Source organism: Nyctibius grandis, chromosome 4, assembly GCF_013368605.1.
Source record: "Nyctibius grandis isolate bNycGra1 chromosome 4, bNycGra1.pri, whole genome shotgun sequence".
Lineage (NCBI taxonomy): Eukaryota > Metazoa > Chordata > Aves > Nyctibiiformes > Nyctibiidae > Nyctibius > Nyctibius grandis.
This window is the reverse complement of record NC_090661.1, coordinates 80,669,295-80,684,363: the sequence shown is the minus strand read 5'-3', so window position 1 is coordinate 80,684,363 and position 15,069 is coordinate 80,669,295. Positions and strand designations below refer to the sequence as shown.

Below are 15,069 nucleotides of genomic sequence, written 5' to 3'. Positions count from 1 at the left end.
GAATGGTACGAGGAGAGCACTAAGAATAAATGTCCAGAATAATTTTGATGGCTTGCTATTTCAGTCCTGAAGGCATGCCTTTCTTGGCACTCTGAGCTTTAGCAGATATGCCATGAGAAATAAGGCGTGGTTGTACAAGGGAGAGTGAGAGTGAAAAACACTGGCAGGCAGAGGCTGTCGCTACAGAAGCTTGAAACATCAACGCAGAGGAGTTTGCGCGCTGTTGTCTCAGATTATGTCTCTGCTTTGTTTGACAAAGCAAGTGATTTCTTGGGGTTTTTTTGCTCAGGGTGGGGCAGTAATTACTTTCCTGGATTGCTAAAAATAAAGCTGAATCATAAAGCTAAAATATTAATCTTTAAAAGGAAACAAAAAAAGGCAAAAAGCTGATGTCTCATGTAAGTAACTGAACTTTTATTCAGAATGGATTTATACTATGGGTATGAATAATAAATGCATGTCTCTAAATATTTAACAACTTATGCCACAATCTATTTTTACTTAATCAGACCTCTGTTTATTCCTAATATATGTTCCTGTGAACAGTAAGATACACTAGTTTTCTTTTGCTACTGCTATTTATTTTCTCAGCATGTGGTTTTCCTTCTTGATTCATCAATATATATCCCTCTGTGGAATGCCAAGCTGTCTTATTTAAAAATATCAAAATTAAATGTACTAACCTGTTGGCTCTTCTCATGTAAAAGTATTGGACTTACAAAAAAAAATAAAAGAATCAGTTATCTTTTGATATAACTAGCAGGTGCTGACTGGCATTATGTTGGGCCTTGCTGCTAACCTGCTTTTTAATAACCTGGAAAATCACTGTTTTACCATGTGTTCTGGTGAATTGGTAGTGTTGGATTATAATATATATTTTTCATACTATGCAAATATAACTTGTATTTGAAAGTAATTTTTACTTTCTTCAGAAATTTTGATCATGTCATAAGCCAACTAAGCAGGGGAGAACTATGAATTTCCAAAATGCCTATCCTGCAGTTCCTTGGCCTACCAATGGTCTGCATTTGTGACTTGGTGATTCCTGCTGCAGAGTTGTGCAGTGATTGCTGCAGAACAGTCGTTTGACTGTTTTCTCCAAGAAGTCTTATTTATGATCAGGACAGCATTATCTAAGAAAGCTTTCCAAGGGTTACTGCTTCTCTTGACCTGAGATATGCTGCCTCTTGTTGTGGGGTGTGGGGAGTTTTCTGGTGGGAGGCGACTGGAAGGTAAAAATGGAGCTTAGGCAATTGGAGAGACTGTGGCACTTGTGCGAAACCTTGTTAGATGGAGTTGTCAGATCAGCTATGGGACAGCCACGTTGCTGGATGTTGCAGTGTCTGTGGGTTTTGGGGTAGCAACATGAGAGCCTATTATGTGTAACGTGGTCCACTGCAGAGAGCTGTGGGAAGTGGGAAAGTGAAGGCGAGCATCCCTGGGGAGGGACGCTGGGCAGCGTGCCGTCACCCCAGCGCTCCGCAAGGGCTGGCTGTTGTGAGGAAGGGATCTTGGGGCCTGGGCAAACGCCACTGGCACCACCTCGGCCGGCTGCAGAGCTGGTGCCTGTGGCTGTTCTAGGCCAAGGTCTTCACCAGTCCATGTGTCAAGACTGGAGGCAGGTGGGCCCTGAAAGGAAGACAAGTGGCTTCTCAGGAAGGGCAGTGGCCCTGGGCGTGGAGCCTTCTCTAAGTACTGCCGAGAGCCGCACTTCAGCCCATCCCCACGTGGAGGAGAACGTCTGTTTACTTAAACTCGCCCAAGGAGTGACGCTCCGCGGGTGCGGCCGCCACAGGCCCGCTGAGGAGCCGGCACCTGCAGCGCCCTCCGCCCCACCGTGCCCCCGGGGGGCGCCGGGCTCCCCGGGCCCCTTCTGTCACTGCCCAGCTCCGCTCCCCCTTATGAACGGCACCCGAATGCCGTCATAGCCCGAGCGGTCTCTCCCGCCGCCGCGCCTCAACAGGGCGCACCTTCTCGCCCCGCGGGCTCCTGCCGCCGCCGCTACCGCCCTCCCCCGCCGGGCGGCCCCGCCCGCCAGCGCAGCCCCGCCCGCCCGCAGGACCCCTCTCCGCCGCCGGGGATGCCCCTTTGAGTGCCTGCCGGGCTGCGGCGACCCTGCCCGACTGCCCGCTGGGGGACGCGGCGTCTGCCTGCGCCCCCCGGCTCTTGGCCCCCGGCGGCGGCACCGCCCGCCGGCCGCGTGGCGGTGGCGTGGTGTGCTGTGGCGGGCGGGGGAGGCGGCGGGCGGGGCAGCCCCGGCTCGTCGGGGTCCTGCGCGGCGGCGGCGGGCGGGCGGATCGGTGTCTCCTTCACTTCGCCCTCCAGTGCCAGCGGCTGCAGAAGCGCGGCCTCCTCACGACGAGACCCGTCCGCGCCCCCGGTCCCGCTCCGCCCGGCCCCGCCGCCCTCCCGCGCTAGCCAGGTGCCAGCCCGGGCCGCGACCGGCCCGCGGGAGCAAGGGAGGCGGGCGGGGCTCGCCCACGTGCGAGCGGGCGAAGGGGTGGCGAGTGGGCTTGCGGCCCGGCGGGGTCGAGGGCGGCGGGGTCGGGAGCGCCTTCCCCAGCGCCCAGGCTAACGGCGGGGCAGGGGCGGCCGGGAGGTTTCTCCGCACGCGTTGTTCCCCTCCGCCTTCCCCCCGTGGGCTCCGTAGGCGCCGCGCCCTGCTCGGCGTGCGGGCCCGGCCCGGGCCCCGGTTACGTAAGGAGCAGCAGGGAGGGCGCGGCGGGCGGGCGGGGGTCAGGCCGGGGTGCCCAAGATGGCCGCGCCGAGGAGTTCACCTTGCGGCGGCCGCGGGCGCCGCTCGCCCTGGCGGCGGGCCTGGGCGCGGGGGAAGGACCCGGCCCTTCCCCGGGAGGGTGTGCCGTCTCCCCGCGCGGCCCGGCCCGGCCCGGCCCGTCGGATCCCTGCTCCCCCTCTCGGTGTCCTCCTCCTCTGGGAGGCTCTGCTTTGCCCCTGCTTTCGGTTTCTGAACACGCCGTTCCTTTTCAGTTGTTTAATTTTCTTTCGTTTCTCGGTGGAGTCTCTAAATTGGCTTAGCTGTGGCCGCTAGACTAGCGTGCCCACCTCCGAGATGTCACTAGGGAGGGAGCTGAAGCAAGGGAAATGAGGTGGTTTATTTTTTTTTTAAGCTTCGGTAGCAGTGTAAGTCTAAAGGTCCGTGGTGTGTACCATGTATTTTAACAAAGTATTTTTTGAATAATATAAATTTCTCTATTGCTGTTCACGCTACTGGAATACAATTTCAGTGTAGTTATTGCTGTTTTTTTTAATTGCATGAGTACTTAGGTTTTTTTATTATAGCCTGATCTAGCCTCTAGCCTGATTTTCAATATCCTAAGATCTTAATATCATTAGAAATCTTTATAGAAGAAGTCCTTGGCATTCCTTTAATTATAGGGTGTGAGAGAGTTTTGAAATATTACCTCTAACGAAAACTATCATTCTGATAACATTAACACATTTTTCTGTTCTTGAGATTTTCTTTTTACAGAGGAAGAAATCGTGTTTGTGGCTCTTAAGTCAGATCAATTAAACATTTTCTTAGGGTGGCATGAAATAAAGATCAGGGTGGAGCTCCCACTTGATTCAAGTAGATTCTGCGGTTTTGAAATGAGGAATGAGATTATCTGATAGTTGCTTTCACAACAAACCTCTTATTAAACGGTATTTATATATTAGGCACTTCCAATTAGTAGTTCTTAAGTGAAAGACACTTTAAAATAGGGTTGGAGAAAGTTACTTTTGATTATGAGAATTTGCAAACCAGCTAATTTGCCAATGTTGGAGAACACAGGAATGATTTTCTTTTTTTGGCCCTGTTTTCATTTAATGATCATTCTGATGATGGCACTGACTTATCAGGTATTTAGTATATCCAAAATTAATTCTTGGTTTCCCCTTTTGTCCTCATCCATCCCTGTTAGTATAGGATTAGAACAGCAGTGTGACAGTTGTACTCTGTTTTAACTTTTTATTACAAAACTTGCATCTGTAGACTGGAATGCCTGACAAATACTGGTTGGTTTCCTTGCGATGGTTAACTAGGCCAGATAGAACAGCAACGTTCTTTTACTGTAGTAATCTTTTGAGTTTAGACACAGATACCAGTTTGTTAACTTCTCAGGACATTATTGCTTAGCATAAATCTCTTGCCTGTAATGGTTGTCTAGTCAGACTGTAAGTGCTTAAAACAAAAGCAAAAAGCTCATTTATTTACACTGTAGAAGCATGTCTGTGCTAAAGGCTAGTATAAAACTTTAGAAACAGTGATTCTTCTGAAGATGCTAGTTAGAGGTGAGACCTATTCATTAAAGGAAAAATACATAGGTAAACCTTCTCTAAGTTATTTTAAACTGCTAATGAATTGTACAGTTGCTGTACAGCAGAAATTTAGAGGGTAAAGAGCAGCGTTCCCACACTTTCTCGTAATTTGGTCTAACACCTGCTTCTTTTTATTGTATAATAGGAACCATTTAATGTCTTGTCACTGGGATTAGTATATGTTCTGCTATAGAATTTTCTTTTCTCAAGGCTTATGTTATTTCTCATGAACTTGAACTTGGGCTAAGGCTTTTTAAGCTTCAAATGCTCTAAGTCACTTTCATGGTTTTTTTTTCTGTTTTTTGGTGGTTTTTTTCTTTTTTTTTTTTTTAAGAGACAGTTTACTTTAACTATATGGAAAACCAAACTTGTTTTGTATTCTTGAGCAAGCAATGGATGTCTTGCAGTAGTGACCTGGTGTAGAGTTTAGAACTCCTTACTGAAGAAGGTTTTTTTTAAAATTTATTTTAGTTAAACCGTGAATGTAAATATTTTTGCTTAGAGGAGGTTGAAGTTATCCTCTTATAGCTTAGGGATGTGGAGTAAGGTACTCTGGAAAACTTTATTAGAAATTGTAGAAAGATAAGAAACAGTCATGTACCTTACCATTGCTTGCTAAAATAGTGTTTTTTAAATAGTAGCAGTTCATAAATTGGGCTATATATGGCAGGCGTAATCAGGGTTTTTTTGAGGTGTTTTATGTGGATGCTATTCTGAAACAAGTCTGTTTAGTGGAATGGTGCCCTAAAGGAAATTATTCTGAATCGGGTGTTCTGGGAAAGTTTTCCCTTTATGTAGATAAGTCCATGAAAAGATGAAAAGAAACTTTTTGAGAGAGAGGGCGGAAAAAGGCAGCTTGCCTTGATCCTGTATTATTGAATACACTTATGATCTTGCAGAGATCTGCAGAAGATAAGCAATACTTTAGCAAGGTGTTGAAAACTTAAATATTGGTTAAAAGTACTATATAAAAATGAAAGTAATCTTTTCTGTTTTCAGTTGAAAGTTAACATGTGAGAGTACTACCCATGTTATTTTTGAGGTTCTGAAGATATTTTTCCATTTACTTCAACAAAAAACCCCAACACCTCCCCCACAAGACCAAGATAAACAGTCAATTATGTTGATCTGACTTTCTCTGCAAAACAAATATGACCAATCAGTTTGAAAAGATAAGAGGTTTTTGTTTGCTTGTGTTTAGCCTTTTTATGATACTTATCTAGTTAGTTTAATTGTTCACCCCTCACCCCCCCAGCATGGAGGGAGTCATTAGCCCTTTGAAATATGCTCTGGTTGCTGTATTTTAAAACTTCAAAATACAGTGCCTCTGTAACAGTGGCCTTTTCCTATTTAAATCATGGGAAAACAGTCACCACAGGAAGGTACAGATAGAGTGTATCTTCACAGGGAGGAGAACCATACAGGCTGGGTGAGACCTTAGGCTGGTATCTATCCATCTGGCCAGGGAGGCTGGGTCATAGTTAGTCTTGAACGACAGGTTCTTTAACAGTGAGATTGCCAGAGGCTCCCTGTCTGAGAAAGGGACTTTTAGAGAGTGCTTTTCTCACTGACCCAGCACTCCTGTTACTTGCTTGTTTTAAACTAACAAGACAACTCTGCAAACTTAAACTCTTGTATGTTATAGGGCGAAAAAAACTTCCATCAGATTGATTGTTAGTCAGTGGCATTAGGCGTTCCTTTTTAAATTTTATGTCTACCATTTCAAATGTGGAGCAAATGATACTGCAGAACAGATAGGCACTCTTTTTACATTTTGAAAATAAAACCTTGTAGGTCCTTTCAGGTACTTTCCATAAGCATCTTTCAAATTTAACTTTGTGGAGCTTCAGGAAATAACTGTCTCCATTATAGTTTTTCAAATTTCCAGTTTCCTGGTTTTTGGTGGTAACTGCCAGCTCTGGAAATGTGAGCTATTAGTTGATTTCTGGTAATGAAAGATATATCGATGATCCCAGAGGTCTCTTCCAACCTGATTGATTCTGTGATTCTGTGAACTAAGAACCATGTGGCCTTCTCTACAGGCAGATTACCTAAACCAAGAAAACATCTGGTTTTCATGGTGAACATCACTGAAAAATCTGTAGATGTTTCACAGAATACTGTAATAGTTTGAGCCATCTGTCTATTAATTGCCTTCATATATGAATCTGCTTAAAGAGAATCTTTAAGAGTTTTGGTAGCATTTTTTTGTGTGTATGCAATGGTAAAAGGTTCACTATTAATTGGCCTGTTACCTTTCAGCTCCAATGGCGATTCCTCCATCATATGTAGACCTTGGCAAATCTGCCAGAGATATCTTCAATAAAGGATATGGTAAGAATAGTACCTTTTATAAAAAAACATAGTGTTTGTGGTGCAGCACTGAATTGTCTTTTTAAGCCTGTATGTAAAATTGAATGCTCATTTGCATAGTAAAATTCTGCTTCGTTACAGTACTGTTTCTTTCTGGTCTTTGGGAATGCATGTGGGGGCTTTTTCACCAAGTCTGTTGCGTGTGTTTCTGGGGAGGGGGAAGGTGTGTTGGTTTTATAACGTCAGCTAACAGATCATTGAAAGCTTTTTGTGAGCTGTTTTGATGTGAAGTCTGTTAAATCTTACTGCTTTAGCCATGTAAATGTCAGAGGTGTACAAGTATGCAAGAATGTAAGCATCAAGTGTAATTTAACTTAGGAGTACAATTTGTTTACCAATCTGTCTGCCACAACATTTCTTGATATAGAAAGGGATATATACCACTGTAGCAGTATAGCTTTTTTGGACTAGAAAGAGGAATAGCTTTTGGGATAAAGAATCCAACATTTTAAAATGCTTTAATACCAGGCAGGTGCATGGTTAAATTCTGCTTTGTTACAGTGCTGTTTCTTTCTGATCTTTGGGAATGCATGTGAGGCTTTTCCTTAAGCGACAAGTCTGTCGCTCAGCTCTAAGGGTAACAACATGGGTTGACACTCCCATAAAACCTACTTGTATTACAGTTCCAATGGCTGTGTATTTCCAGTGACTTAATTTTTACAGTTTTTTACTTTGAGATATTTCTTGTTGGTGCTGAGAGACAAATTTTGTGCATTGGGATAGCTCTTCAAATGGCATTGACTACAAAGCTGATGCCATCCTAGTAACAAAAGAATGCGTTTTGTCTGTCACTAAATTTACTCTTGAAGTCATCGTTTGGTGGTTAAATGTACAGTGTACAACTGAGAGGCTACCTCCACTTTCTATGTGGTGATGATAGAACAGAATTCCTGGCTTGTTCTAGAGTGGCCTTCTCTACCCACTGTGGCATCTAAAATTTGAGTGTTAACTGAAGTCAGTCTATGGTTGGTTTTATATATGTATATACGTGGCACACTACTGAGACTGCTTGGAAGACCAGCTTCTTGGAAAATGTGCCAGGTCTTAGTCAAAGCCTGCTGTTGTAACTTTGACTTCTGTTTGTTAAGGTTTTGGGTTGGTGAAACTGGATGTGAAAACAAAATCTGCAAGTGGAGTGGTGAGTTTAAATACCTTTTATTCATTATATTTTTTTTCTTGATGCTTATTCTAATACTTAATTAGAAAGGACACCTTCCAGATGCTGTGAAGTAGTTTATAGGTTATATGAATGATAAACATTTGGTGTAAAATAATTTCTGAAGCCCCTAAAGATCTGACTTTATTCTGAATGTAACAGGGGTATCGCACTGTTAGTAATCCTTATAAAATAAAAAGGATTATTAGTTGTCCCTCATCTGTGTCTGAAGGTGAACAAATAGCTGACACCTTTTTGAAGTATTTTAATATATCAATTTTAGTACAGAGAATTTTTTTAAAGTACTTTGTGATACTATTTGTATTCGGTGGAAATTTCTGGCATCTTAATGCTTTGTAAGAAGTAGTTGGCAGTGAATTAGCATGTTGAATCTTTGTCTCCTCTTTAAAGGTATTAAAGTGTTACAGTAATGTTCCACGCAATATACCTTGGTCATGCAAGCAGTGCCTCCTGTAACTTTTATCTATTTCTAGAGCAGACTTTGCAAGATATAATGGTAGCTTTATTTTTTTTTTCATAACTAGAAGCTTTAGCAGTGTAACTGGCTGTTAGAAAAAAGGTGCGTGGGTTATATGCTGTGTTTTTTCTAGAAGTCTGTATCCCAACTGAAGCACAGTTTGCAAGAGCCGTATTGTAGATGTAGTTGTTCTTATTTTGGCCTGTTTTTTTTGAGGACAACCAGTAATACTGGTAAAACTCCCTGAAAAATCCCAGCCCTCATGCAAATCCCATATCAGTTATAAGCCATCCTTCCCAGGAGGCGAAGTGCTGGCATGTATGTACTGCAGTTGTTTTAAAGCAGAGATGAGAGATAATGTAATAATTTGCTCCTCCTGAAGCTGTTACTGCAATGGCTGCAGTCACATACACCCTGTGTAGTAGGAATAGCACAAACCAAGTTAAAGCTTGTGGACTTGAAGTTGTGTAGTCCCTGTCACTTGCCAAGAAATAGACCTTACTAGAATTATGCAACTGTGTGGATGGTTTAGTGGTTCACTAACATAATTCAAGTAGATGGCGTGGCTATGGTTAGATTTGATCAGCCACCATTAAAGAACAGTCTCATGTGTGCTTGCAATGTGCAATAGGTCGTGGGCTGTGAGAATACGAATGCTTAAGGACTTGTGATTTCAAATGAGGTCTTAAAGTAAAGTCTGTGTTTTCTTCTTGGGGAGGTGAGTGCGAGGAGTCGATTTGAAAATAATAGTGTGTGTGGAGGAAGTCAAGAGATGAAAATTTTGATTTATATGTTTTAAAAAGTTGAAATAATAAGCTTTTTAAACCATAAGGGCAATAATATTTCAGTGGAAAGAGCTCCTTAACGTATATTTGCAAACCAGACTTCCACTCCTACTAGGTATTGCCTTTAGTTTCTAAATAGTGGTACACAGAAATTATTCATTCTGTTCTTTGTGAGAATCCAAATAGTGAGAGACAACAGGGACTTAGTTTAATAAGGAGATTGAGTGAGTTTGCTAACTCTTAAATGCTTTCAAGAATTCCAAGTAAGACTCTACCAGAAGCATAAAATCAGACTGTTGCCTTAGCTCACAATACAAACATGAATATTCTTCCTGTGTGTCACTAAACGAAAGCGTCAGGGCAATAAGAATTTTATAGGTCAGTAAAAACATGTGTGCCTCTGGCTTGTGTGAAAGGCTGGTGCATTGGTTAGACTGAGAACTCTCTTAAAAAGCAACAAAAAACCCCAAACAAACAAAAAAACAAACCACCACCCACGCCACCCCCAATTTGAAAAATTGTGTGACATTTTACAGTTGTACATAATTTATCTTTGGAGGTGGTTGACTGGAATAATGAAAATACATACGTGATGCTTAAAGAATTTTACTGGAGTTGCGTTATGTGCCTTATAGCGCTCTTGGCTCCTGGTTTGATTTTTAATTTGCTTATTGGGAATATCAGACTTAACCTTATATTTCAAGAACTTGCTTCTGCTTTTAAGGAGAATACTTATGGTAACTGCTGTCTTGCTTCTGAGTTATGTTGCGAGCCTGTACGTTTTGTAATAGTGGCAGAAACACAGCAGTTGAGATGGGGAGTGGGGGAAGGCCTCCATGTGGGCATGAGTCTTCTAGTTCTTCTTGTCTATGTCGTTCCCCCTTCTCCTCCCGCAAGTTGTCTAATGTTGTTAAACTTGCTGCATAGAATAAGATCTTAGTGTTTGCTGAAGAAAAGTCTTTTCTCTTTTGGCACTGTGTAATGCGTTCAGGATCACGTGTATCTTCTGTATAACATGGACACTGTCCTTTTTAGGAATTCACAACATCTGGTTCATCGAACACAGATACTGGAAAAGTGAATGGGAGCTTGGAGACCAAATACAAGTGGGCTGAGTATGGGCTGACTTTCACAGAAAAATGGAACACAGATAACACTCTGGGAACAGAAATTGCAATTGAAGATCAGGTAATAGATTAGGATATAGATACTCTCAGATAAAGAGTATTTATTTGTTTTGCCTAACTAGCAGAACTGAATTTATAGCTTTATCTTCTGCTCCTTCAATTAGATTGCCAAAGGCTTGAAGCTGACATTTGATACAACTTTCTCGCCAAATACAGGGTAAGAATTTGTTAATCTTTTTACCTTGTTTAGGGCAGTAACACCACCCACGGTCAGTAAGTGTTCATCTGGTCTATTGTATTGACAGAGATGTTTGTATGGTTTGCTGTTGATCCAAATTGGCAAATCTCAGTGCTAAAGGATTCTGCTCTTTAGCATCACATCTTATTCTACGGGGTTAGTGTTGCACATTTCTCAACAGCCCACTTTGCTTATTTTCTGGGATAGTAATACTTGGAAGATTGCAGGAGGCATGAAAATGCCTCTGCATTCATCACAAAGTGGCTGTTTGCGGTAGCCCCGTGCTTTCTTGATGGGCTAGCTGTGCTTTGGCCCAGTCTAGGGTATGCATGTGCCCGGCATTTAGATACATTGTGTAGAGTCATATGGCTCGAATTTTGCAATTCATTGAGGAGAATCAAGCCTTGTCTTAAGATAACTGTTTCTCTGTTTCAGAAAGAAAAGTGGTAAAATTAAGTCCGCTTATAAACGTGAATGCCTAAACCTAGGTTGTGATGTTGACTTTGATTTTGCTGGACCTGCAATTCATGGTTCAGCTGTCTTTGGTTATGAAGGCTGGCTTGCTGGATATCAGATGACTTTTGATAGTGCCAAATCAAAATTGACAAGGAATAACTTCTCTGTGGGTTACAAGACTGGAGACTTCCAACTGCACACTAATGTGTAAGTACTGAAAATTGTGTCCAGATTTACAGAAGCAGGCTTTCTTTACCTTCTAGTCAGAATACAAATGCTTGAAATAGCAAGAGGTGCTTGCAAGGCCATTAAGTGGAGTGCATTTTTCAGTAGGAAACTCTAAATAAATGATAAATGGTACTTTGTATCTCTCTTTTTTCAAAACAGTAAATACTGTGGCTTGTTAGCACTTACAGCATAGTACATGCTACAGCTTACCAAATACTGAAGTACATCCAAATTGGAAGTGCAATAGTCAGGTAGGCAGAGCTGATCATAATGCTTTTTCCAGCTATCCCATTACATTGAATTGTATCTGACTATAATTGAAGGGCAGTAGATTTGTCAGAGGTAGTAATTCGTGTAGCACTGTTTAAGTAGGCCTGTAGTAGTTTTCTGGAGCGAGACTAGAGCTTTGCTTTTGGACTTTTTGAGTAGGTTCATCTTCTTGTCTGTCTGGGATGAAGATTGCGTGAAACACTTAGAGTGTAACCAAACAAGCGTAAGACATCTTGTTTATGAACTTCCTTCAGACTTGGTGCCTGTAGATCTTAAATGATCTTCAGAGCAAGGTGATCAAAACCTCCTGAAGAACATGGTGTTTTCAATCTAAGTTAATAAAAATTGGCATTGTTCTAGTGTGTTTAGTTAGGAAACAACTTGATTTTTGAGGTAGCAGTTTGTCCTTTTGGAGGGGGGATTGGGGATTGTGTCTGTCTGGATTTATGGAAGTTGAGCGGTATGGGAGGAAGCTACAAAACGCTTTATAGTCTGGGCTGTAAGAATTCCATTTCAGTTTACTAATGTCAAACATTGCGACAGATTTTTAAAAAGGTCATTAATTCTTTAGGAATATCATATGTATTCAGTAATCATAGAATTCAGAATGCCTGCTTCCTACCTATTAACGTCTGTCTGTTAGTTTTGTAAGGATGTGATCTGGAATTATGTTCAAATACTTAATTCAATATGAGTGTGAGAATTAGCTGTAGCACTCTGAAATATCTTTTTTTTTCTGTGAGTTACTGCAGTTTAATTTTGCCCTGAAGCCTTTGTTCATCCCCACCTCTGTCGAAAAGTGTGAAACAACTCAAACTTTTGGAATTTTCATTTGAATAAGAATTTGAAGTAGTTAAAAAAATAAATGTTGGCATTATGTAAATATAGGAAACTATTTTTTTTTTCTTAATTTGTGCAGCAATGATGGTTCAGAATTTGGTGGGTCAATTTACCAGAAAGTGAGTGACAATCTTGAAACTGCTGTAAACCTGGCTTGGACAGCAGGTAGCAACAGCACTCGCTTTGGCATTGCAGCTAAATACAAGTTGGATTCCACTGCTTCTATCTCTGTAAGTATGTCTCTAACCAAAAGGGTTATGCTAAGCACAGTGTATTTTCAGTTTCTGTGAATCTGTGTGTTATTAGTACAAAAGAAGGTAATAGGTCAGGAAGTCTTGTAGGAATTACTCTTACAATCCAGGCAGTTATAATTAAACCAGCAGTATTTAAATTCTGTAATGTTGCATACAGTAAAGTCTCTTTTAGATTCTGTCAAATGTGCTACTCTAGAGGACTTAATGTATTTATTAAAAAAATTTAAAAACTGCTTGATGGCTAGTTCTGTAAGTTTACAGAATTTTTTCAAAACTGGGGATCTCTGTCATGTTCTCATAGTAAGAACTCTGGCGATACTGGTTAAAAAGGCGGTATGTGGAAAAGTTTTATGTATGTTATAAAGTTAGAATTGAACCTGGATTGTTGGAATCATCCTATAGAGGAAGTGATACAGTGTGAGATAAATAATTTTGCACATATTATTTATGATGATACTATGAAATATTTGCTGCTTAACTGGTTGGACCTGCAAGATAGTAATTCTTTTGTAATAATATGAACATGGAGGATTCTTCTGAAGTGGCTTGTTTTGGGAGACTGTGGTGGTAAATTGCTATGGCCTTCTGAAAAGGGGGGAGTGGGGAAGTTCACCTGCCAGACTACGTTCAGGTAACAGTTCTCCCTGCCCTTACATTCTGTTTGCTATGAAATATGTTACTACTTCAGCTGTAAGTTGGAGGGCAAGGGCGTAGCTGGGAAGAGAAAATCCGGAAAGCACAAAGGTATTGAAAGAACAAGTAGCATTTGGTTAAATTGATACTGGCGGTGATGCCATAGTTATTCTAGCTTCTAAAAGATAACAAAGAACTAATCAGTTACAACATTTCAGTTGCTTTTATCTTGTTTTTTTTTTTTTCAGGCAAAAGTGAACAATTCTAGTCTAGTTGGAGTGGGTTACACCCAGACCCTGAGGCCAGGTAAGGACTATTACATGAATTACATCACATACATATCTTTTATGCATTGCAAAGAAAATCTTTGAGATCTATGGATTTATATGCAACTATTTCCCTTCTTCAGAATAATTTTGTCTTGAAGGCAAAGTAGATGTTTTATAGTAGCTTATGTCATACATCAAACCTTTATCTAAACAAGACAAATTCCATTGTATCTAATGGTATTTCTGCATTGTGTTTCTCATTGATTTGTGTAGGAGTGGACTGTATTATAGTGTTTGATATCTTAGTTTTAGACTGTGCAAGCAGTAGGTCTTGAAATAATGATTATTTTACTTCCTTCTCTTCGTATTTAGTAAAAAAATCCTCCAGAACTTAACTTGTTCTGCTTAAAGATGAAAACACTTGTTAATGCTGTATTACCATTGGTTAGTTCCTTATTTGAGAACTAATAAAAATCATAGTTTAATTCCATCCATTCCTTGGTACAAGTGTCTGTCTTTCTATCCATAATTTTCCTTTTTTGCACACCTTAATGTAGAAAAGGAGAGCTCTTGTGTACTTAACAATTAGAGACTTTGTATATATATACTTTATATCAGTATTTACAAAAAGCATCTAGCTTGATTCACATGACTAGCTTTCAATCAATTTCATGGGTAAATGGATTCTTCTGTAGAAATCTTTAGAGGAAAGTAATGAAATAGAAAAAGAGCTACAACTGGGACTTGTAATGATGGAGGTTGAGTTGCATGAAAGCTACTCTGATTTTATGTTGTAAACATGCTCTTTAAAAATCTTACAGGTGTGAAGCTTACACTGTCTGCACTGGTAGATGGAAAGAGCATCAATGCTGGTGGCCATAAACTTGGTCTTGGCCTGGAATTGGAGGCTTAAAAAGGTGAAGAAACTGCTGCAGAGAAGCGGTATCAGAAGAATTTGGCCTTAAAATGTATTTCCAATGTGACCAGCAGGCTTTTTTTTCCAAGGATGACCTAGAAAAAGAGCTGTATTTGAAGTATTTAGGCAGTTACTTGTTAGCTGGTTTCTAGTTAAATTGGTTACCCATCTAGTTAAAATTCTGCATTAGTGCAGTCACTGAAACATTATTTAAATGTATTTAACTGTTTAATGTGGCAGCAGTGTCTTAATGGCAGGTACAAAAGCTTCCTGTGAACTGGCAAAAAGGAAAACACAAAGAAAAAGCTGGTTGGGTTGTTATGTGGCATGAAGGGCTGTATTTGTTGCAAATGGTTTTGCAGTGTTTGTCAGCCTCCCTTTGCAGTGGAGTATTTCTGTTTCTGATCTGAAATAGGAATAAAAACACATTATATAGATTATTGTAGTGTGCATTCATTGTATTTTAGTGATGTTTCCCTTCTCATGATTGGTCCTGGGCCTGCCTTTCCGTTGCCCGTTGTGTCCGTCTTTCCATGTGCTGCTGGGTCAAATGGAATGCAATAAAACAACTGAATTTTTTTGAGCCTAATGTACAGCATCTTCTACTTCAGCTGCAAGTTTGATGCTGATGCTCATGTAAAAAGGCAAACTTTTGTTGCACAGCAATTTCTGAAAAATAACACGTAATTAAAACTTATAAAAATGCTCTTAGACAAAACGTGGGGT

The 15,069-nt window shown here is 41.0% G+C and overlaps 1 protein-coding gene across 2 annotated transcripts; it reads left to right on the top strand.

Annotated features, from left to right (window-relative positions):
- The first annotated feature begins 374 nt into the window (after positions 1-374).
- VDAC2 (voltage dependent anion channel 2) lies at positions 375-14,781 on the top strand. Of its 2 annotated transcripts, none has more exons than XM_068397340.1 (9): positions 375-398; positions 6,583-6,654; positions 7,782-7,831; positions 10,148-10,300; positions 10,404-10,456; positions 10,913-11,140; positions 12,351-12,501; positions 13,407-13,464; positions 14,249-14,781. In XM_068397340.1, the coding sequence occupies exons 2-9, from the start codon at positions 6,588-6,590 to the stop codon at positions 14,338-14,340; spliced, it is 852 nt and encodes a 283-aa protein (XP_068253441.1). In that variant the 5' UTR covers positions 375-398; positions 6,583-6,587; the 3' UTR covers positions 14,341-14,781. The 2 variants fall into 2 exon arrangements, with proteins under 2 accessions (XP_068253441.1, XP_068253440.1); XM_068397339.1 differs by lacking the exon at positions 375-398 and adding an exon at positions 2,282-2,422.
- Positions 14,782-15,069: the final 288 nt, after the last annotated feature.

Bases quoted from the DNA above. Each gene is read 5' to 3' on its own strand.
- VDAC2 (XM_068397340.1), top strand. From the start codon at position 6,588: ATGGCGATTCCTCCATCATATGTAGACCTTGGCAAATCTGCCAGAGAT. The intron at 11,141-12,350 runs GTAAGTACTGAA...TAATTTGTGCAG, and splicing joins TTCCAACTGCACACTAATGT to CAATGATGGTTCAGAATTTG. The intron at 13,465-14,248 runs GTAAGGACTATT...AAAATCTTACAG, and splicing joins CACCCAGACCCTGAGGCCAG to GTGTGAAGCTTACACTGTCT.